At 33.6% G+C, this 23,919-nt stretch overlaps 2 protein-coding genes and 2 long non-coding RNA genes across 4 annotated transcripts; 2 read left to right on the forward strand and 2 right to left on the reverse strand.

Moving 5' to 3' along the window:
- Positions 1-4,512: 4,512 nt before the first annotated feature.
- On the reverse strand, positions 4,513-9,812 carry LOC141480059 (uncharacterized). Its single transcript, XR_012464141.1, has 3 exons — positions 9,053-9,812; positions 8,670-8,991; positions 4,513-4,860 (listed from the first exon to the last, which is right to left on the reverse strand). It is a non-coding gene; the product is annotated as an uncharacterized lncRNA (long non-coding RNA).
- On the forward strand, positions 4,910-5,788 carry LOC141480057 (NHP2-like protein 1). The gene is made up of 2 exons (XM_074169752.1): positions 4,910-5,090; positions 5,141-5,788. The coding sequence occupies exons 1-2, from the start codon at positions 5,088-5,090 to the stop codon at positions 5,519-5,521; spliced, it is 384 nt and encodes a 127-aa protein (XP_074025853.1). The 5' UTR covers positions 4,910-5,087; the 3' UTR covers positions 5,522-5,788.
- Positions 9,813-11,551: 1,739 nt separating the features above from the next.
- LOC141480058 (uncharacterized) lies at positions 11,552-12,391 on the reverse strand. The gene is made up of 2 exons (XR_012464140.1): positions 12,251-12,391; positions 11,552-12,028 (listed from the first exon to the last, which is right to left on the reverse strand). It is a non-coding gene; the product is annotated as an uncharacterized lncRNA (long non-coding RNA).
- On the forward strand, positions 12,025-22,107 carry Nup37 (nuclear pore complex protein Nup37). The gene is made up of 5 exons (XM_023155775.2): positions 12,025-12,262; positions 12,321-12,500; positions 13,951-14,098; positions 14,623-14,839; positions 21,726-22,107. Exons 1-5 carry the CDS (start codon positions 12,092-12,094, stop codon positions 21,973-21,975), a joined length of 966 nt encoding a protein of 321 aa, XP_023011543.1. The 5' UTR covers positions 12,025-12,091; the 3' UTR covers positions 21,976-22,107.
- The last annotated feature ends 1,812 nt before the right edge of the window (positions 22,108-23,919 follow it).

Below are 23,919 nucleotides of genomic sequence, written 5' to 3' on the forward strand. Positions count from 1 at the left end.
TTTTGAGTAATTGTCGTTTGTCGATTTTGTTAAAAAACAGTTGAAAAATCAGTTTTTTATTTTTTATTGTACATCATTCCTATTACACTGAATAGAGGAGTTAGAAAGGAGCCCATTATGTGAATGATTCAAATTTGCAAATTTTTTACTAATATCACGTTCATTCTGGGCAGCCATGTAAAATATTTTGTCAAAACCCTCGACCTACGGCACTCGTGGTAAAGAAATGATACAGAGATTCAGCATTTTATTCACAGAGCTGCTGAATATAACTTTTGAGTGACGCACTTGTTCGATAGATGACCTATTTATTTTGTAGAAATACATATTCAATATAGAATAAAGAAAATAACTTTTATCTAATTTCTACTGAGATTTTTATTTGTTACTACCGGTTTCGGTTTATTAAACCATTGTCAAGTTTACTTGAACTATTCTCAAGTTTACTTGGGAACTGTAACTGGTCGTAACAAATAAAAATATTAATAGAAATTGGACAAAAGTTATTTTCTTTATTCTATATACTTAAGTGACGCAGCTTGACAATGTCAAGTTGGCCCTTCAATTTTCAATGTGGTTCACATTTAGAAATGAATTGATAGCAGGCAAAATGTTTTTAAATTATAGACCATAAATTGGAGATCCCAACAAAATACGGGCGACAGATTTCGATTCTTGACCCATCTATCGATATGTGTACAAGTTGGTTCAATCTCATTGCTTGCTTCGAGATTTTTTGACAAAACAAAAGCAAATAAGTAAAACACTTGGGTTTCTATGCATATTTGCTCAAATGTAACTTGACAAATAGCAAACATGGCCTAGTTGTTTTTATCCGCTTTTTGATGTTATTTTTTCTGGGAAACAAAGTGAGCTACGAAAACAAGGCAAAGGATGAAAAAGTTTCATTTTTAGATGTTTTATTCAGCAAAAAATTGAGTGTCATACAATAATATTGGCTAAACTGTATACTGTATCCCCGAGACGCCACTGAACTCAATAATTTGTATGATGCGACCCCATGGTGCCAACTGCGTTAAAATAATGACATTTGACAGTTTGACATCTGCTAATAAATAAATAACCTATCTTTCTGAGTTTCTTCTGCATTTTCATTTTGGTAAATGAGAAACTGATTTCCAGAATATGTCTGAAAATATTCCAGTCGTCCTATATGAAGTTGGGGCTCCAGAATGAAGAATCAGCTATGAAGAAATATAGGATGGTTTTTTCCAATTATGTCCCAAAGCAAATGTCAAATGTCATTATTTTAACGCAGTTGGCAACTATGAGGTCACATCACTTAATAAGGTCAATTGAAGCTTAATGAAACTTATCACGGAAAGTAACATTGCCAAATTTCATCAAAATCAGTTGATGGATATTTACAATATTATATATTGAAAGAAGGATTTTTCAAAAAAGTTCAATACACCTTGCAGGACAGCTTAGTAGTAACGATGATAGTCTGTGGAATTAAGAATATAACACCCTGCATCTTTGAAACACCCCATTCGGACCTATAATATAAACTTTTTAATAACATTAACTCCCGAATATGCATTCACATTTTTTACCGCAATTAGGAAACATTTTTTTATACGCTGTAAGCTTTTTTCGACTCTCTATAATTTTTAGGACAAAGTGTACTTCGCTACAGTCAATAAGCTCAAAGGTGTGATATTTTCTTGATCAAAAACATATCTAGGAATACTTAGAAACTATCGGAGTGATGGCACGTTTTGATAAAAAGTGAAATTTTCAACCAATAACCGCAGTTGGAATTATTCGTTCAGGCGCTTAATTGCCCGTTAAACTGGAATAGTCAGATCGCAGTATATACCGCCCGACCGCTCTGAATTGGCTCAAATGAACTTTTGAAATAGGCATCAGAAGAAGAAAAGTATAAAAACGCCCTACTATTCTTTTTTACGTAGCCAGAATATTGGCGTGTTGTTTGTACCAGCGGCGGCTCGTCAGAGGAGGCAAGGGAGGCTTAGCCTCCCCATAAAATTTGAGGCTATTCATCGCAATAAATTGAAAGATATTGACAAATAATTACGATTTTTTTTTCTAAAAATGCTTGGGTATCATTACTTTACCATTAATTTTTAATATATATATATACATAATATGCCCGAAAAAACACTATCGCTCACTACGTAGTACGTACCACACTGTATCCTGCATCAATAAACCTCAAACGCACCGCCCATGAACGAATAAACCATCAACCCGAAATAATAAATGCCATACGTTGCAAGGGGGCCAAGCCTCCGACCGTTTTAAAAAAACACAAGCCGCGCGAGGCCGAACCAACCAGCGACATACGTCCCGATTTGTACTTTTATTTGCAGAAATTATAGCGTTAGAGGAGGCTATCCTCCAGTTGGTCTCCGTTAGTGTACGGCTGCGTTTGTTTTTTATTTAATTATTCTGACGGGATGCCGTGACGGACCGGGACTGAAAAATATTTCGGTAAATCGTTTTGGTATTTCTTACTTTTTTGTTGGACCTGTGTTTTATTTTCCGTACAAACTGAATACCAAACGTGGTCTAAAATAGGATACCCCGATTTAAAAAATTCATCTTGTAAATTAAAATTGTTCAGCAAACAAAATATAGAAACAGCTTCAGATACAGCTCAAAAAGGGGCCATAATTTCTTTTAATAATCAGGTTAGGGAAAATCGGTTGAATTCAAAAAGACTTATCGATATTACGATTTATTTGGGTTCCCCAGAATGAGCTTTTCGCGGACACGATGAAACCGAAGATTCGATTGATCGCGGCAATTACAAGGAACTGTTAATGTTATGGGGCTAATATGATTCACAATTTGGCACTTTTTTAAACGGTAGCGTTTTTTCAGTCACCTCAAAAACCATCCAAAATGAGCTTATAGACAGTGTGGCATATATTATTAAGGAAAATATGAGCAAGGAGATTGAAAGTATTTCTTTTTTTGCATGGGAAATTGATTAAACCACCTATATTACCTGTACATCACAACTTTCAATCGTTTTTAGATATGTCAAAGATAAGCATAATTAAGTACATGTGCTTATAAAATATTTGTAGCAATTTTTTAACAAAACTGTTATATTAGAAGAGAAAATTATTATCATTCATTGACTGAGAAGAGTTAATCTAGGTATATTAAATAACTCAAAGACAACCCTTTTTCCTTGTTTTTGTTTTTAAAATGGTCAGTTTTAAACGTATAATTTTCGGCAATACACAATTTTTGTTTGCATTCATGCAAATATTACGTATTTTGCTTTGAATAGGTGTGGTATTCCAAAAAATGTTGCGCCTCCGGCGGGCTTTTCTGTGTGTATATAGTCTTTATAACTTTGTTCCCCTGTTCTGCAATGCATGAGCGTCACTGGTTTGTACCCAAACTATTTTTAACAAGAATAATAGAATAGACAATATTGGATTGACCTTTGTCAATATATATCGGGCATATTTTCACATCCGATGGGTTTTATTCTCATCTTGTGTTTTTATAAGTATTTATCGAGTTTGTTCACATCGTTTCTCAGATCATTGGCTATTTACTGGATTATTATCCGTGGTCTCCAAATATTTAATCCTGACGTTTCGTCTACAATTGCAATATGCATTATTGAAGGGGATGCGGTAGTAGTTGAAGTGATCTACCTTACTGCGATAAGCATCAAACGATTATTTCTTGTTTTGTTTACTATTGAATTCATTGAAATTTTGAAGTTTTCGTGGGATTTTGGGGCTTATTGACTGTGATTTATTTTGCAGAACAACCACTCTTCTCAAACACTAGAATTGCAACTCTTTTCTCGATACGCGTAACACCAATAACTAAGTTGGAGTCTCCAGGAGGTGAAGTAGACTAATCACTACCTACTGACATTAGACTTCTTCATTTCCTGAAAACGCCAACTTGGTTGGTGAAACACGCGTCGAGAAGCGTGTTGCAGTTCTGGTGATTGGGAGTAGTCCTTGTTTTAGATTTATTCTATACCAGAGCTTCCAGTTATAGACGTATTATTATCACAGTTTTTTTGAGTGAATGCACATGTAAACAATCCCCTCATTTCTTTATTCCCGTGAAGTATGAAATTTGGAAAACAACTCTATATGAATATTCTTCATTCTTTGAGGAGTGGGAACCACAAAACTCAAATGTATATTTTAAGACGAAATATAATAATTATTTCTGTGTCTATACTGTTTGTGAATCAGTTTGTTTTTATTAGGACCTTAACACTTTTGCATTTGAGACTATCCACTATATTTATTTAATTTATAATCTCTCTTCATCAAATCCATAACAAGGGAGGAAGGGTTTAATTTTTCATGATTGTTAGTTAATGTTTACGAAAATAAATAATATTCAATAGTTTACTTACTTTTTAGCATAAGAAGTATTCAAACTGGTAGTGACAGTTAATTATCGAAACCTTTGGAAATAAATGAATATTTTATTCACTTTTATTTACTGAACATAATTTTCTAATTAGAGAAATGCAACTCTTGAGGTATTTATTGATAACCTGAAAATGTAATTGAGTTGTTAGTGAACGTTAACATACTAAAACAAAGCTACTTTGGTTGAAATGTTGGTCTAACAACCTGTCGATAAGACAATGTGATTATTTCTGGACTACAATTGAATTATGTTCAAAGAATTCGAAGAATTTGAATTAATCGCTGGAAGGTATCAGTGGTCTGACTTCAGTACCAAAAAAAAATTACTGATTTCAAATTACAGTTGAACTTTGTTTTAGCGCAAACCCAGGTGGGATTTGGGTCCATCTGTAGTAGCAACATGATCCTGGAACTCTTGGCTGGGTATCCCTGGCAGCTAAAGTCATTACTGGAAAAAGAAGAAGAAGATGTTATTTTGTGATACTGGTGTTACTCGTTTGGCAACACTGACAAAGCACATGTTGAAAGTTTGTTGTCATTCGGTGGTTTGGAGTGTGTAGAGATTTTTAAATTGGTAAATTCACCTCAGTGAAGCGATTGAATCGCCGAGAGGTTACTGAATTAGTGAAAAATATAGTCTCACTTCAAAATTGTATCGAACATAATTTTCAAAAAATGGTAAGTTTGTCATTAAGTGGAAAATCATTTTACAGCATGCAATTTTACAGGCTGAAGAAGTCAATCCAAAAGCTTACCCACTGGCCGACGCTACCCTTACTACAAAAATTTTGAATCTGGTGCAGCAGGCTATGAATTATAAACAACTTCGTAAGGGGGCGAACGAAGTTACCAAAACTCTTAATCGGGGAATTTCTGAATTTATCGTTATGGCAGCAGACGCTGAGCCTTTAGACATCCTACTACATCTGCCATTACTTTGCGAGGACAAGAATGTTCCATATGTGTTCATTAGGTCTAAACAAGCATTGGGCCGAGCATGTGGTGTTTCACGGTCAGTTATTGCTTGTAGCGTAACTATCAATGAGGGGTCCCAATTGAAGCCCCAAATACAAACAATTCAACAAGAAATTGAACGACTATTAGTTTAAGTTGAAAACAAAAATTTTTTTAATTTCAATATGTACTTTTTTAATTAAGTTTAAAAGTTTACTTATTATTTTGTATACATGTGGATAAATTAAAATATTTTGGCATTTCTAATACTAATACCAATATCCATTGTAAGAAGTCATTTCAGTGCGAAAGACAAGTTTTTACTAAACTTATATAATGAGAGGTTTTAATTGTTATAATCATAAAAAGAAGAGTGAAAATTGAATGTTTTTAGTATTGTAGTAAAAGTTTTATATTTATAATTGTTTTTTATTCACTATAATACTTGATTGAATCATCCCTTTTTTTTAGGTCGCCTTCAAAAAAGTATTTAGTTTTCTTTTCTAAACTGCGTGATCATCTGAAGTCAAATGTTCTAGGTGCTCAATTTTTTTTAATTTGAGAGATTTAAAATATTTTCTTATCAAATTTTCCCAAACTGCTTTGAATATTCAGTTTCAAATAATTGTGATACCATTCAAATGTTTGAATCTTTATTACAAAATTACAATATTACAAAAAGAGAGTTTAATAACAGGAAAATAAAGGATTCGAATAATATTAATAAAACGTGTTGGGATATAATAAATGAAGAGAGGGGCAAAACAAAAAAACAGACAGAAATCAAACTAAAGGAAAATGAGATAAATGACTTCTTCATTAACAAAGCAGACGATATATATCACAGTATAGTACAAACCCAATCACATGTAACTTCTCCATTGCCAGGAAATTTTAGCTGTTTCCCAAACTTTAAAGTAACCTTTAATGAAACTAGAAATATAATAAATAAAATGAAAAATAAAACTAGTGCTGACCATTATGAACTAAATATCTTTTTAATGAAAATAATCAAAAATATCATAATCTCACCCTTAACAAAGTTGATAAACGAAGCAATAAAATCAGGAATTTTTCCTGATTGCCTTAAAATTACTAAAGTGATCCCAATACCGAAAGAAAAAAATGCCGAAGAATTATGTAAACTGAGACCCATCTCAATACTTCCCGTAATCGGCAAAATATTTGAAGCAGCTCTGAAATTGCAGTTAGTAGAACACCTTGAGGTACATAACATCATTCCAGATTACCAATACGGTTTCCGGAACGGAAAATCAACCACGGACGCTGTAATGCAACTGGTAAATAAAATCGTCGTAGGATTTCAGAAATGTGTCCACACAGGAACAGTGTTCTGCGATCTTCAGGCGGCATTCGATTGTGTGTCACATGAAATTCTGCTTAAAAAATTGGAGAGGTTCAAATTTGAGGAAAACTCAATTAACCTTGTTAGATCATACCTATCGGAACATAGACAATACGTTTTTTTGAATAATAAGGCATCTGATACCAAAGAAATAAAAAACGGAGTCTACCAAGGTTCGGTTTTGGGACCAGTTCTATACTTGATTTATGTGATTGATTTCAAAACTGAAGATGACTCTGAGATTACGCAATTTGCTGACGACACGTCATTAACGCTCCAAAACACAAATTACGAGGCTATAGTTGAAGAAATGAAAGTAGCAGAATCGAATGCTAATAGATGGCTGACAAATAATAAATTACAATAAATACAAATAAAACGCAACATTACTTTTTACACACAAACAACTGCCTATAGACCAAAATGAATCGATTAAATTTCTTGGATTCCAAATGGATCCAAAGCTCTCTTGGGAAAAACATGTAGATTTTATTTGCAAAAAATTGGCAACGAGCATTTATATTATAAGAAGTTTAATGGGCATCTCGTCTATTGAAACCATTATCACTGCTTATCATTCACTTTTTATGTCCCATGTATCTTATGGTCTAGTACTCTGGGGACACTCGCCTCATGCAAAAAGAGTGTTTGGACTGCAAAGAAAAGTTTTGCGAGTTATCTTCAAACTGGGTTATCAAGAAGACGTTAAAACAACATTTATTAATAATAAATTATTTACATTACCTTCTCTTTACGTCTATTCATGTATAAATTATGTAAAAAAAAATCCTCACTTATACCTGAATCAAAACGATTTTCATTCACATAACACCAGACAAGCACAACAGATTAAAATTGAATTCACAAGACTAAATCACTGCCGTTTTTCGAAAAATTATTATGGTCCTATTTTATTTAACAAACTACCAGAAGATATAAAAAACTTAAATACAGCCTCGTTTACAAATTATATGAAGAATATCTGCCTGGAAAACGCTTTTTATAGTATCGACGAATTTTTATCATTTGACTTCAACACTAACTAATATTTTGAATTTACAATATACGTAGACAGTGAATTTATATAGAAATTGTTCACATCTCATTTTCTTATTTGTTTATTTTTTATTTATTCATTTAGTGTTTTTATGATATTCTTATGATATATGATATTTGACAAAACCTTATAATACTATTGTATTTTTTTTATGGCGAATAAAGGATATTCTATTCTATTCTATATTTTGTAATACATATGGACTTGTTGCATCTCAAATTGTGAAAATTTTCGCACAAAATTACCCAACTGTTTCTGAAGGTTGGAAAATAGTGATAGATGGAATCGAATACCAAGAATCGCAGTATTTGATTCTTTCAAGTTCTCAAGACATCTTGGGTACCTATGAGAAATAATTGAATTCTTTCAGCAAACGAACAGTCCAGGGGAATTTCTGAATTCAGCAAAAAAATTCTTAGGAATTGCTTTAACAAATATACGTTTCGAATGGACCAATTTATGTATCCGTTGATAAATTTGAGAACGATGTAACGTTTGAGACATGTAACGATGCAGAATCATCCCAACTTCAACTAACAATATATTGAATGCGTTATGGATTTTCGTCAAGTAATGGCCGATTCCATCACATATCCCAGTGTTACGTTAGAATCCGTTAGATCATTACCACTAACTTACGGATGTAATTCAAAATGTAATTTCGGGAGCTTGTATAAGTTGGTATAGTTGCCGGAGAATTTTAATGTTTTTTTGCATATTGAATAATTTTTGTCAATTGCTTTTCGAAAAAAGATTTTCCTGAGTTTTATCCTTCGCAAAAACATATACATAACATATTTAAAATAAGGTATTTTTGAAAGTTCTCATTTTTTCATGACATATATAGGGTCTATTCCATTGATCACTACCAGAAACTTACTATAGTAGGTATAATTCCAAAAAAGTAGTCACTAAATTTTCAGAAATGACTGACGTTTTCGCCTTTATCCGTCTCTCGCAGTGGAGTACGGAAATTATACTGAACAGACGATGTAGTAGGTATTTGTTCAAGTGACTTGGCACATTTGATTTCACCAAGAGCGGTACATAAGAACTCTTTCATCAGGAGAACTGCGTTTATGTAGAATAAAATTCCTGAGAACGTTTTCCCAATGGAATTGATCTCCAGAGACTCAAATCCAATGTGAATCGCTACTTTCGCACAGGCACCACTCTGAAAAAGCCTTAAGGATTTTCTTGCCCTAAAAAAATCCCAACTTGATAATAATGTTTTCATTTTAACACGTTAGGAACCTTACGTACGGCCTGACAACTTTTTTTCATTAAATAGGGTGAATAGACCTTGAACTGCTTTTATCAGTTGTTAATAAGGAATAAAATAGGAGCTAATTTGATAATTTTTTTGTGACGCACCGGCGCGTCATGCGCACAATGAACCTAACTTTGGTTCAGTGTGCTCATGACACACCAGTGAGTCATAAATCATTCAGATTATTATTGCAATATAATTTTATGATATCCATAACAAAGATACTCAATGAAAATAAACATAGTGAATCGAACACAATGTCATCAAAGGTAAAATAAACACAAAAACAAATATAAAAATAATATGAAAAACAAACAACAACAAAATAAACGCAGTAAAACTGAAGTATTCAACTAGGAACAAAACAAAACTAAGAACGTCATAGCTAAAAATCTGATATTTGAAACTACATTTTTTTTTCATGATATTCTTCGAAGCATTTTCCAACGCACAGACCTGGACTATCAGGACACTGAGTTCAGTGATATGTAGAATCTTTTCTTATTTTCTTTGCCCAACACACTTTGCATCTTTTTCGTAAAACTCTTCCTTCTTTATTTCTTATTTCAATTTTTTCAGGAAAGTGTCTTGTGCCTTGTTTTGTGATTTTTTGTTCGACTATGGTTTGTTCTTCAGGAAGAATTGTTTCTAGAACGGATAAACGAAAATCGTAATAGGATAACCGCTTTTTCGAATGTTTGTTATACAAAATGAAAGAATTAAAAAGTAGTAGTTGGAATATATGTATCCCTAGTTTTTATACCACCGGAGTGATTTTCGAACACTTGGGTAATAAGACATCATTTGATCCATACGGTCGATGGCGCTCATAAATTTATTATATTCTGCGATGGGCAACGGTTTTTCTTTGATAATACCGTTTTTATTTTGCGCCGGGACTATATCATTTTTAAATTCCGTAGATATATAAAGAACATTCCGCTTGTCTCGCCACTTTCCGATCAAAACATTTTGTTTGTATGCACCTTTCGTTTCTCCTTTCTTGAGTTTTGCTGTCGTGACATCTTTTGGAGTTTCTTTTCTTCCTGCTCTTAGTGTCCCCGTGCAGTAAGTATTTACTTCAAGCAACTTTTTGGCTAAACCAAAACTATTATAGAAGTTATCCATGTATAAGGCGTGGCCAGCATTTAAATAATGGTTCATTAAATTTAAAACCACAACATTGATTCATCCAAGAATAAGTTTTTGTTGGGGTAGTAAATAGTTTTCATTTTTTCATGGAAATAGTTCAATAAGGGACGAATCTTATACAAACGATCTTCTGGCGTTGTTTCTTCTTCACTTGGATTTCTAGCAAAATGCAAACTTCTCAGAATTAGGAAAAAGCGATCGCGACTCATATATTTTGAAAAACATTTTATCCCAAAAAGCCAATGAGTTTTCCAATAGTCCTTCAAAACGTTGCACTTGATTGTTCCTGTGTGGATAATAAGTCCTATAAACTGAAGTAACTCGTCCTTGGTAACATTTCTCCAACGAGTTATTCTTGAATGTTGCGAAATACCAACAGAAAGAAATGTTTTCAGCATAACTATTGGTTTCATTAACAACATGTTCCAACAAATTGTCGTCAAATTATAATCTAAAATAATCATAAGGACTAGCATTCTCAGGAATTGCAACTAAGAAACCTGGAGTTTTTTGGAAATCAATTTGTTTCATTCTCATACAAAAATCATTCCATACATCCGAATTGTCCACAATATTGGTACTGCCTTCCGAAATACGGATGTCATCAACTGTTAAGGTGGTTTGATTACCTTCATCTACAATAAAAACAAGTAAAAAATAGCTGAACATATTTACAAAAAAAGGAAAAGACTCGCCTTCATCAGAGGACAGCTCATAATCACTAGGGACATAGGAGCCCTCACTATTAAAATCGCAGTCCTCAATATCTGAATCCTCTAATATACGTAAAAGTTCTTCTTCTGTGAGGTTTTTAACTTCGATTCTTCGCCTTTTTCCTTTTGAGGTACTTGGTTCACTCATCTCTGAATCACCCATATTGCACTTCTAAATTTATCCCTTAAATCTAATGAAATCACAGACGACGCCGATTTTACTATAACCCAACCCTATTAAACATGCTCCCACTGTTTCGACACATCCACCACAAACTACTTATATAGTAGGTGGTTTGTGACATCCACTACAAGCGCTAGCAAAATACCGCCGGTTTGATAAAATAATGTACATGACGCCCCAGTGCGTCATGCGCGCGGCTGAAAAACAATGGTCACCGCACGGTGAACATTTATTATTATGGAATTGTACAATACCAAATTTAAATTAACATTAATAAGGGGCAGCCATGCTCGTCCAAATTTCACATCCTTTTTAGCAAATTAAAATACGAATGTCGCTAGAAAGTTCAAATATTTGAACTTTGATGCGAAGCGTATGTATCATGGAATCACAGAACATATGTGATACATGTCATATTGTATCTACATCGCCCTAAAAATATATTTGAACTTTATAGGGAAGTGTTGTACGAATGACAAACTTCGAAATTACATGCAAAATTATTGGTTCTCAAAAAGTTTCCATAAGAAGTAAAAGGAAATTTTTAGAAATCGCAGAATATTTAACAGATATAATAATAAAACGTCTTTATTTAACGTGGCGAAGTGTCGTAGCAGAACGTATTCTCATTTAACCGTATTTTAGAAATCATTGGAATGTCATTACTTTTAAAAATATAGAAGTTGATGTTAAAACCACTGTCGATTGAGTACTTCCTTTTTGAATTAAATTTCAACTATTTCTGTGTAATTTTCTTTCAATTTAGAATTGTTGTTGGTAGTGGTATAGTGGTCCTGCGGAAAGACTGGTTAGCTGGTTGTAATTGGAATGTGGACATGCTGAATAATTTTTCTTGTTACTTTTTTAATTTGTCTTGGATTCCTTGGCTGGAGAGCCTAGATAGCATTGGCCGCTGTGGACTGAAAAAGAAGTTTGGTTATATTGTTGTTTGAAATTTTCCGTTTTGAATTTCAAAAATAAAAATGGATTTGATTGAAACCGCTAGAAAAGCCTATAGTGAACCTTTTTATGTGAAAGACTTTTCCGAACATGGACAAATTTTACACATCCAGTTTTCACAATTTGAATGGTCCCAAGACATATTGCTTATAGGTTTCAAAAAGAAGATTTTATTGGCTCACCTGGATCTAATCGTAATTTCAATTGCCTGAAACTGTTTTTGTTTCAGTATATTTATCCAAACAATTTTAGGATACCATCGAGTTGAGAATTGTTACAGAATTTTCTCATCCAGCAAGATGTACAACCCTTAGTATATCTCCAGACACATCACTGAGTACTTTGCCCAATCGAGTTATATTCTGTGTAGGAGGCAATGATTTTAAAATTCGAATTATCACTAGCGATTTGTCTGAAAGTAATACTTGTTTGGTGAGTCCTATTTCTGAAAGTATTGTCTTCTAGAGTAATATAAGAATTGGAAATGTCCAAACAAATGAAGAAATAAAAAAAATCAATACAAATTCACTGAAATGTGTAGTTTATCTGCAGATGTTCCTTCGAACAAAAATTATATGAGATATTCCATCTGAAACAATCATGTTCAATCTTACTGAAGTCACTTCTTTATCAATATTTGTGAAATGAAAACAGTTGAGAGATAATGAATTAAAGAGTACTGGCACAAATAATTTCTTTCATGTCTTTTGAATATTTGACACAGACTGAAATAAATATGTTTAGTCAAGATTTCTAAAAATTGAAATTTATGGGATGTATTTCTAAAAACCTATGATATCAACACCACCTTCTCATCCGTTATCAAACCAATATAATAATGCTAAACCTTTAGGAAAGGTATTGAGAAATTGAATTTGTTAAAGAAAAATCCATTGCAAGCATTGTGTAACTATTTAAAATTCCCCAAAGTGTCATAAAGTAAAATTTCTTTCAAAACAACTAATTCATCAGAGAAAACTGCCTGCTTAATTCAATGAGAAAATATCAAGTGGTTACTGAACTGGACAGGTAAAGATTCAGTTTGGTTAAATGGGTAAGGTGTAAATAATACTTCACACTAACATATTTAACATTCATTAACACAGTTTTTTGTATGATTTTCACTATAAAGGGTTTCACAAACTGTATTAATGAGTTTTTATATGGATTTTCATCAAGTATGGGCCAGTTCTATTCAACACTAATATTTAATGCTAACAGATGTTTCGATACACCATGTCATCTTCTGAGCAAGTTCTGAACTAACCTAGGCATATGAAGTCATCTTGAATACTAAAAGTTGCATTGGTTGGTAAAGAGAGGTGTCAAGGGGCATTTCACCTATTTTCAGGACATAGAGTGAAAGATTAGTATAGTTGATTAATTTGATAGTACAGTAATAATGATAGTAATGTTATAGGACACAATAAAACAAGAAAATAGATGCAGTAATGAATGAATAGTAACAGCAATAATGACAATTATCCAATGGATTAGAAAATAATGAGTACAAATCTTTACCATGTTTCATAATGAATCTCTTCACCTAGAAGGCTTCTTTTATTGATGTAGTAGGTTAATGACACATTTGTTAAAAAAAAGTTCCAAGTCTTTGATTGTATCGCAAGCGTATAGTAGTAGATTATTTTGAATATTGTTGGGGTGTCCAATATATATCTGTTGTAAATATCATAATTTTGCATTTGGCTTTAATGTGTAGTTACATGAGATACATGTAAATACTTTTTAGCGGATGGATGATAGAACCTGTGATTGGTCAATGATATCAGTTTAAGGTCACTCTAGGAAAGTATGTTGTACACACTCGAGTTGAATTAAACCCACACATAAACATGTTTCATTTAGGTTTCTTTTCTTCTAGGTAATAGGTAAACACTCGAGCTACATTAATGACACTATGTTTGATCCTGAAAATAATTATTTAGCTTCTGCAAGTGATGATAATACCGTAAAAATTTGGTCTACTGATGATTACAAATTGAAGTCCACTTTCAATTTAACTTCACCTGGTAAGTTAAATAGTGGGGTTACCCCTATATTCTCAAGTTAGTCGCATAGCTCACCATTCATTTGGGTATATTTAATATACTTATATATAAAATATTCACTTCGATATATAGAATTTCTTGGCCAAAACTGATTTTTCAGTGAAAATTAACTTTTCAGCAGGGATAAAACAGTTCAAAAATGTATGTGGCCAGGGTAGCCCTAAGGACCTACTTCGAAAAAAGGAATACATACCATATCAAGTTTTATTGAATTATTTTTTTCTCCTGAGGTTTACGGCGTTTTTAGGCCTTATGATATCAATTCATACATTCAGTATCGTCGTTAAAAAACATTAACCTAGATGAATGAGAGAACCAACTCTGAGACATTCTTTTTTTAATTTCGACTTGTCTGTAATGACACCCTTGATTATTTGATAACGCCCTGTGTATTTTAAATGAAATAAAAGTAAATTTGAATTCAAATCAGAAATATCAATTCGTTTAAAGAAAGGAAACTATTCACCGATAAACTTTCATTTCAGGAATGAATGTGTGCTGGCACAGGTCAGATGACTGTAAGCTTCTTGTTGCTGAAAAAATCGGCATTATTAGGTTTTATAATGTCGATAGTGAGACTCCCATTATATCTATTGATTATAGCAAGCCACTGTCTAGTGTACATTGGGCGCCGTCAGATAGAGATCTAATAGCATCATTGCAACTTGGCGAACTTCTCATATGGGACTTAACAAAACCATGGTGAGTTTCAATTTTGTTAAAAAAAGTTACTAGCTATACTGTTATATTAAAGTGCATTCATTTATAAATGTCACTCTGTAAACGCATCCGTAATGTATTTTATGAATGAAATGTTATGAATTCCATGTCGGCTTGTGACATATGAAAAAAATGTAAAGACACTTATTTCAAATTGTTATGAAACAAAAACTAAAAATCAAATCAAATCAAAATCGACTATGGATCAACACTTTATATCTCAGCATCGGGACATCTCCTGAAGTCACTTGACAGCATCCATAACGCAGCCCTATGCATAATTACAGGTGCATATATAACAACCCCTGTCCAGTCTTCTCGCAGAAACTGGAGAGTCTTCGCTAACAACAAGAAGAAAGATATTAAGTTTGTCATACACTGTACATATTTCGTCCCTCAAAGAAACCTCATTCCTTGTCAACCGAATCATAAACCACAACAAATCCAAATTATCTTTCTCAGAAAGAACAAAACAGTACCTGCAAGAAATTGAACTTTCCCACTTACCGCCTATCTACACAAACATCATAACTCCACCGCCGTGGACGAGCCAATCCGTTTCAATAAACACTGACTTCACGACATACGACAAAGCAAGAATAAAACAAATTGTGGTTAAAAAACACTTTTCCGAAATCATGGACAAATATCCAGACTATTTGCAAATATATACCGACTCTTCGAAAATGAATGAAGAAGTAGGAGCAGCAGTCATTACTCCTGTAACCACCATGAAATATAAACTCCCCTTCAAGCTCTTACTCATGTGCAACAAACAGATTACCCGAAATACGTTATAATAACCGACTCTCTGAGCCCCATCCAGTCCATACGGAAAATATATACCCATCACTCCATCGTTGAACTTATCAAATGTAAGCTCTTTCGAATACAACAAAGACTATAGTACTATAGTATGGGTTCCATCCCATATCGGCATTAGTGGGAACGAAAAAGCCAACCAAAGTGCGAAAGAAGTTGGGCTACAAGCAGATGCCATGACAGAAACAAGAACAACACCCAGCGACCTCAAAGTGTTCATCAAAAACAAAGTGCTTGATACGTGGCAACACGTATGGTCCCGACAATCCTCCAAACTAGCTGAAATAAAACAAATCATTTCAATACCTTACAAAACTTTAATTGAAGTCATAAGCCATCAAATAGTTATCACCAGACTTCGCCTCGGCCATACAAGGCCCACTCATGAATATCTAATAACTGGAAAACAAAAACCATCCTGCGATATATGCGATACAGACCTCTCAGGAAAACACATATTACTAGTGTCCAATGTACTATGCGGAAAGGCTGGAGCATAACTTAGCCGAAAATCTCAAGGACATCTTAGGGGAAAGCTGTTATACACAACCACTCATCTCATTCTCAACCGACATAAATTGTAAATAACTTTTGTGAAATGCTATGTCAAACCGCTAATAACCTTGAAGGTTGATGCGGGTATTTTGTTAAAAAAAAAAAAACTGAAAATAGAAGTCCGAGTGTACATGAAACTGTGGAACTTTGTGCTACAGTGATAAGTGATTCGAAAAGAAGTGTTAACAAAATAAAAATCAAAACAAAGCTAGCAAGAATCTATGAAACCACTTATGATATATCCAGGTCTACCAACACTGAATATTGTCGAGAATTTGAAGCATAAATGAGGCGCAAAGTGCACGGTTTTTCAAAATGAAGTGAATTGTAGTGTGGAAAATTTTAAAACAATTGCCACGAAAACATGTCAGCTGACTAAGGGGTAAGGAGTAAGATCTGGGGATCGAGCTGGCCAGTTAATTGGTCCGTTGTTTCCAGTCCATTTTCTTGGGAATATAGCATCTAAATGTTCCCTTACTATTGCTGCATTATGGGGAGGAGCGCCGTCCTGTTGAAAATATTGTATTTCATGGCGGATATTTAGTGGCAATTTATCTAAGTAGCTATCGAATTCATTGGTTTAACCAACCATTGTTGGTGATTTTGATTCGTCCGTCCATATTATTCTTTTACAAATATTTCCAACTTCCCTATTTCTACGTCTTAACTACTTCGCAAATCATACTCTCCTTCCATAATCCCTTTCATTGAGGTAATGAACTTTGCGTATCCCATAGCATTTATATTTGTACTTTTTCAAAATAGTTCTGGTGGATTTTACAGAAATCCCCATTTCTTGGGTAATTTCTCGTAAAGAACAATCTTGATTAGCATAATTTTTGTGACTGGCCAATCCTAAATTAAAAAAAAAAAGATGTTTTCACTGTGTAAATTTTTATGTAATAATATTTGCTTACCCATAACATTTATTTCATTCCTCACACTTTCAGTAACCACACATCTTCTTGTTTTTTTTTCTGTCAAATGCACCATGGTCTCTCAAATTTATTTCTAATCGTATAAACAATTGGATGTTTGGAATACGACGATTCGAGTATAGTTCAACATACATATTCCTTGATTTTGCATAATTGAACAGCGGTATCAGCCCTGTCATCATTTGAATATATCTTTGATACGTTCATGAACTCTGGCAGTTCCCAACAGATATCAACAACGCATTCATTTTTCCTGCCATGGAAACCAAGCAAAGCCTACGCGTTCAAGATAGTAAATGAATTGAGATGTTATTTGATCATACCAAATTATACAACAATCGAATATTGACCATAAACTGATATTTTCGTTACTTCAAGGATTGAGAATTATAAAAATATTACGAATTATAATTGATTAGGGAAAAATCAGCCTTGCAAGAAGAATAACGGCAATACAAAAATTTCTAAAACGAAAATGTACGAATTATCATCGTGTTGGGGTACCTACCTGTCGAATTTATTGGGTTGTCTGAATTACATTGGGAAGAAATCGAAAAAATTTACAAAAGAAGTAACGCCAGGGCCGTAATTTAAAATCGTTATCACTGATGATGGTAGTTATTTCAAATGAAACGCTATAAAAATATCAAATGTGGTAACCCTTGGATTGTGAATTTGTTGCTTTATCAATATCTGTATTGAAAAAGACAGGTCCGTATTTAAAAAAAAGTTGATGGTGGCCATGTTGACATGAAACGTTTTATCTAATATTTATTATTACATCGTCATAGTACACTTCGAATACAATAACATTTTTTTCCATTTTGTGATATTCTCCAAAATAACAATTCCATTCGAAAAAAAAACGAAAAACAGCATTTTTGGTTTTCCTCGTATAACTCGAGAAGGGCGAGAGTCCCCGTGATATATATCATATATATACTTAGGGTATAAATAACTAATCAGTAATCAACACAACACAACTAGGTAGTCAAAAAAGACTGTCATTAGCCTGGGTACCAGGCCACATATGATACAAGGGCAACGAAGAAGCTGATTCACTAGCACGAGAAGGAGCACGATGCTCCCCCATTGGCCCAGAACCCTTTTGTGATATAGCAAAATCGCTGCGAAAAACTCGTAACAGCAACTGGAAGGAAACACAATCTCAAAAATGGTGGAATAAGGCGCCGGGTCTGAGACAGGCAAAAAAGTTCATTAAAGAGCCATCACCAAAATTCACGGAGTACCTATTAAGTCTGAATAGGCGATCAACTAGAGTTTCTGATCGGGATATTGACGGGACCCTGTAGACTCAACAAACACATGAACAACATCGGACTGGCAGACACAGCCCTATGCAGGCTTTGCCAAGAGGATGAGGAAACCTCCGTACACATACTATGCTATTGCGAAGGTCTGTCAAGGCTAAGGTTTGCAACATTAGGGGAGAAAAAACCACAACCCTCTCAATATATGGGGAACTTGAGGTCTGGCCTATGGAGTCTGGTTACAAGGACGGACCTAGACAAGGAACTCTAGTATACATGAGTGCACACACAATAAACCTGCAAAGGTCGCAGTGTTGTGGCTGTTCAGCACAGAAGCCCCATATAATAATAATAATAATAATATTTATTCATCCTCAAAGACGTTGACAAACGTATAGGATAGGTCAGTATTAAGCACATAAAAATCACATCAAACGATAAAATTGTAGATCAGTAGATAAAAATAATACAATAAAAATTTATATAACAAAAGTCAGAATTACAAAAATTAAAAAAGTTATAAAAATTGAATATGTCATGCCAAAGCCGCATGAACCCATTCAGTCGAGATGGTCCGAGAGAAATTCGCCAATACTATAGTAGGCCTTAGAAAGAAGCAATGTTTTAACTGCTTTTTTAAATGCTACAGTGTTCATCTGTTTGAAATGGTCTGGTAACCGATTGAAAAATGTTATTCCCATATATTTGGTAGAATGTTCGAATTTTATAGTTTTATGTTTAGGAATGCTCAACTCCTCTGCATATCGAGTTGGGTAGCTATGATAGAATGAGTTCTTAATACAGTCTGTTATACATTCGCGAACGTATGAAAGTATTTTAAAGATATAGATGCAGGGAAAGGTTAAAATTTGATGACTAATGAAAAACGTCTTGCATGATTCCCTCCAATGGATGCCTAGTAATTTCCTAACAACTTTTTTTTGAGCAATGAAAACCCTATCTTTGTCAACACTGTTTCCCCATAGGATCACATTATAACTTAGATGGCTGTAGACCAGACTGTAATATACATCTAAAATGGCGCGTAAAGGCATACAATTCTTAATTCTTGAGATTGCTTCAGCACGTAGTCTTTTTGCACGGTTTCGACCGAGGAGTCGTCTTACCTCAACTAACAGTTGTAGCCGACGTGGAAGGCATCGGTTTTTAGTGTCCCATGTTGGCCTCTTTGCCGTCGTGGTACACAACGGCGAATTGCTTGTAATGCTTCTCTTCTGGAAAATGTTTTTTCGACGAAACTAGTATCGAATTAATTTTCAAGTCGAATTCAAATTCCACAATATTAGGAGGCAGCGTGAGAAAAACCTGGAAATTCTCAGTAATGTGATCTCCGGCACGACGTATGCTCGACTTTAGTTGCCCCTCGAAGATGTCGGTTATGGGTGTACTGTCAAAGTTGGTCCTTTTGTTTACATATCTATTATTTTTTGATCGTATAACCTTCCACTTATCACTTGAATCATTGCCCGTAGCAGAGTGAAAAGGATGTTTTCCTTCTTCAGCGTAACATTTAAACAAATCCATTAACTCCAACATTTCATCATTTAGAATTTAGACCATTCAAAAGAAAACCAAGAAACTCTTCCGCATCTTGCTGTCTACCCTCAATCCAGTCTGTCCTCATGCTATGCAACATTTTATAAATCCACGTTGGGCTGAATTGGGCGCCTGTTTTGATGATAACTGCATGTTCGTTCTTGGAATTTTTACCCCCTCTCATGTCTTTCGACCAAATTTTGGAAGGTGAGTATTCAGACTGCCTCACAAAATGACACATTCCAACTATAACCCGGGTGGACTTCCTTCTCACGTTCGAAGAGAAGTTTTTGCTTAGACTGTTTGATTAGTTATAAAATTCAAAAGCTATCTTTTCTTTGATTTATATTGAGTTTATATTGAGAAATATCATTTCTCACAAAACTCATGCTCATGACAGAACATGGCAATGTACTGGAGGGTAACAATTGTTAGGCCAAAAAAATCATATGAATATAGGATTAACCTATCTGTCTCCTCAACTCCCCACAAAAACACTCATTCTCAATAGAAAATGAATAGGAATTAAGAGAATTTACACAAATAATTCTGTAAGGGTTTTGACTACATAGGACTCATCTTTTGCATTGTGAGAAATAAATAATTCATTTCTGCAATTTCACATGAAATAACTTATGAAGTATTTAGATTTTGATGGAAGGTACACTCTATTGATCCGGTCGAATTTTCAAGTTTTATTTATTTTCCGAACTGTCGATACTCGTGTTTTGAGTGTACGTAGGTAAGTAAACATATCTATAGGTGTGTATAGCAATAGTTAATGGTGAAGAACACCAAAGGAATTCAATTCTGAAATACATTATTATCAGAGAGGAATACATTTGCAATGAGTAACTGAAATATTATATCAAATTAGAACACATTTCTGTTTTTGAGTTAAGTGGAAGAATATTTTTATGGTGTTTGACACTTAACAAAAATAAACTTCGCCCTTTATTTTCAGTAACATCAAAGGTAGTTATTAGTATTTTTATATTCTGTTTTTGTATATATTTATTTAAAAATAATAAAGACGATTATTATTATTACTATGAGCTTTTATTACTTATCCCACTTCTATAATTTTCTTGGTGTATTTTCTGCATCTGGAGATTTTCTAGTGATTTTCTGTACAAGATGATCTGTTAATGACCTAGATTGGGAAAATTCAGAGGTTGACAAGTTGTAACTTTCAGATTGTCAGGTTAACAGCAGTATATTTATGATAGAGTGGATTTCAAATTTGGGCATATAACTCTTATTTAGATCTGAGGTCTAAATAATGATCTGTTATGAGATAATGTTCATTTATGAACTTCTGGTGATAGTGTATCATTTGTTCTGAAGCTTTCTTTATTGATATGATTGGTTCATGACATTTTTGATTTGAAATAGGCATATTAATCTTTGAGATCATTGCATTGTGTTCTTAAGTTACTATGAAGATTTTATGTATGAGAAATATTTTTTTTTATTAATTCATGGTACTGCATTTCGTTATCTTAAGGTGAAAGCATTTCATTCAAATCCTTTTGAATGTAAAAAAATCATATATATTATTAACTTATATCCGAGTTTCTCAATCAGTTGATGAGTTTCATGAATTGATTTTAAAATATTAATCATAAATGAGCATAAAACTTAAAACCATAGCTACACTTTTCTTTTTCAACTTTTGCTTCACACGGAGCATTATAATTAAGAGTTTGATATTTTTTCTTTCAGCTTACCAATTCACAACAACCTACTTTTTACAGAAAATGGCGGAAATGTGAAATTTTCTCCTCAGGGGGAACTTATTGCTGCCGTGAATAGTTTGGACAGAACCTTGAAAATTGTTCATGTTAGGAGTCAAGCTGGAAAACTTACTGCTAGCGTGACATTACCTACGAATGTTTGCTGGCATTATAGATACCCTTTAGTTTGTATCGGGGATGATTACAAATTATGTTTTTGGAAGGTTTCTGCTAAATAACAAAGTTTTATTTATAGGTGAATTTTTTATTGCATTTCATCAGATATTATCTTCTTTTGATTGTATCACTGTGAATCTTTCCATCGCATTTTGAATTTGTTTTTGCTGAAAAACACACTTTTCTGTTTGAAATTAGAGTTTTATTTCATCTGTAGTATTTTAGTTTTGTTAAACGTAATTCGATTGAAGATTTGAAAGTTTAAAATTAGAATAAGTATGCGTTAAGACTGATAAATGAAATGGAAGTAACAATACATATTCTCAGAAGGAGTCCAAGAACTAAAATAGATTTTTGATTATTGAATGTATTGAATATCAAGTACACTCATTCACAGGATGATAATTATTTTAAAATGGCATGTTGAAATTCTTTCAGGAAAAGAAATAGTATTTGAGAAAATATGGTTTTATTTTCTTCTTGAATTCGTTCAAATTGAGATTTTTTACTTCGATGATTTTTTTAAGATAAAGTTTTGAGGGATTTTCTCATATAATGAAACAGAACCAGCACCAATAAAGTTTCCAAGCTGCTCGAGAAGAAAAATAATACACGCAAGTTTTTTCTTAGTGTCTTCACATGAGGACAATCAATTTAGTTTTTCGTCACATGTAATGCATAACAAGTTTATGCTAGTTCTGTTGTGATAGAAGTTATGTTAAAATTCTTTATTTTATTGGAATTGAATTGTTCAGTAGATATATCTGAAAGAAATTGTCAGGCCTGCAGTGAGTCCATGATACTGCTCCCTGGAGTAGTATCAAGAAAATTAAAATATATTATTTATATAAATTATAAAATGTTGCGGTCCAGACACAAAACCTTGGGCACACCTTGAGCGACCTGCATTTATTCAGAAGTATCAGGGGTGTTACTTATATGGAATTTCGAATCTGGGTATGGAAATGTATGCATGAAAAAAATGTATACCGATTTCAGATGCAGTTACTTATACAAAATCATTTAGGATTATTCAATACTTTCAGTTACTGATATTAAATGTTTGGGAAATTGTAGGTGAAAGAAATTAAAACACAAATAATTAATAATTTGACTTCATTTGTTGGTTATTATTTGGTACGGAATAACAGATAACTGAGGCCATTTTTCAAACATCTGTTATACACAAACTATCAAGTGGTGGGATTAGTTAGTCTATGTAAAACATGGTTTTATAGCTATGCGAAGAGTAAATAATCTGTATTCAACATCAGAAAACGTATGTGAAGGTAGCTTGAAATTCCATTTGATCAGGGGTTTCATGGGTGAATTATTTCAGAAAACTTGGAATATTCACCGTGCCCTCATATTTCTTTCTTTTTTCTTTTGTTATGTTTGTCGCGAAGCATCCCCACCTTTTTGCTCGCAATTGTGATTCATGTACTGACATGGAGATGACAACCATATGGCGAAATAACTTTGCCATATCCACAGGTGGGACAGTAGCCTGTTGGGTTGACGTGGGTGGTTTGCTTCACTCACTCAATCAACCGCTGTGTGAACCAGTGATTTCCATTTCCTATCGTCCAACCTATGTTAGGAATAACACGTTGAAAGGCAAGATCTCGTTAATCCTTAACTCGCACAAGTTTTAACTTTTGAGAGTTTTCGTTCGTAGGGAAGCGACAGCTGATTAACGGAAAAACAGATTTTAACAGACTCATATATCCAACAATACCAATAGAAATAACCTTCGAAAATCGGTCCTAATGTATCTGAAGGATAAAAACTTCTTTTGGCTGCTGTATGCTCCAGACCAAGCACATGCTGTTACATGATAAGGCATCTCAGAGACTCTGTTTCTTTTAATGTACTTAAATGATTGTATTATGGACTTGTTCAGTCAGTTCTACAATATGGATTAGTACCCTGGGGTTTTTTGCCACATGCCTATAAGGCATTCAGAGCACAGAAAAAAAATATTAAGAGCTATGTTGAATGTCCAT

Source organism: Leptinotarsa decemlineata, unplaced genomic scaffold (assembly GCF_025532065.1).
Source record: "Leptinotarsa decemlineata unplaced genomic scaffold, Ldec_3_MD MMD2_P_RNA_scaffold_6, whole genome shotgun sequence".
NCBI lineage: Eukaryota > Metazoa > Arthropoda > Insecta > Coleoptera > Chrysomelidae > Leptinotarsa > Leptinotarsa decemlineata.

Excerpts from the sequence above, each read along its gene's own strand:
- Nup37 (XM_023155775.2), top strand. The coding sequence starts at position 12,092 with ATGGATTTGATTGAAACCGCTAGAAAAGCCTATAGTGAACCTTTTTAT. Across the intron at positions 12,263-12,320 it reads TGGCTCACCTGGATCTAATC|GATACCATCGAGTTGAGAAT; the intron begins GTAATTTCAATT and ends AAACAATTTTAG. Across the intron at positions 14,099-14,622 it reads TTTCAATTTAACTTCACCTG|GAATGAATGTGTGCTGGCAC; the intron begins GTAAGTTAAATA and ends CTTTCATTTCAG.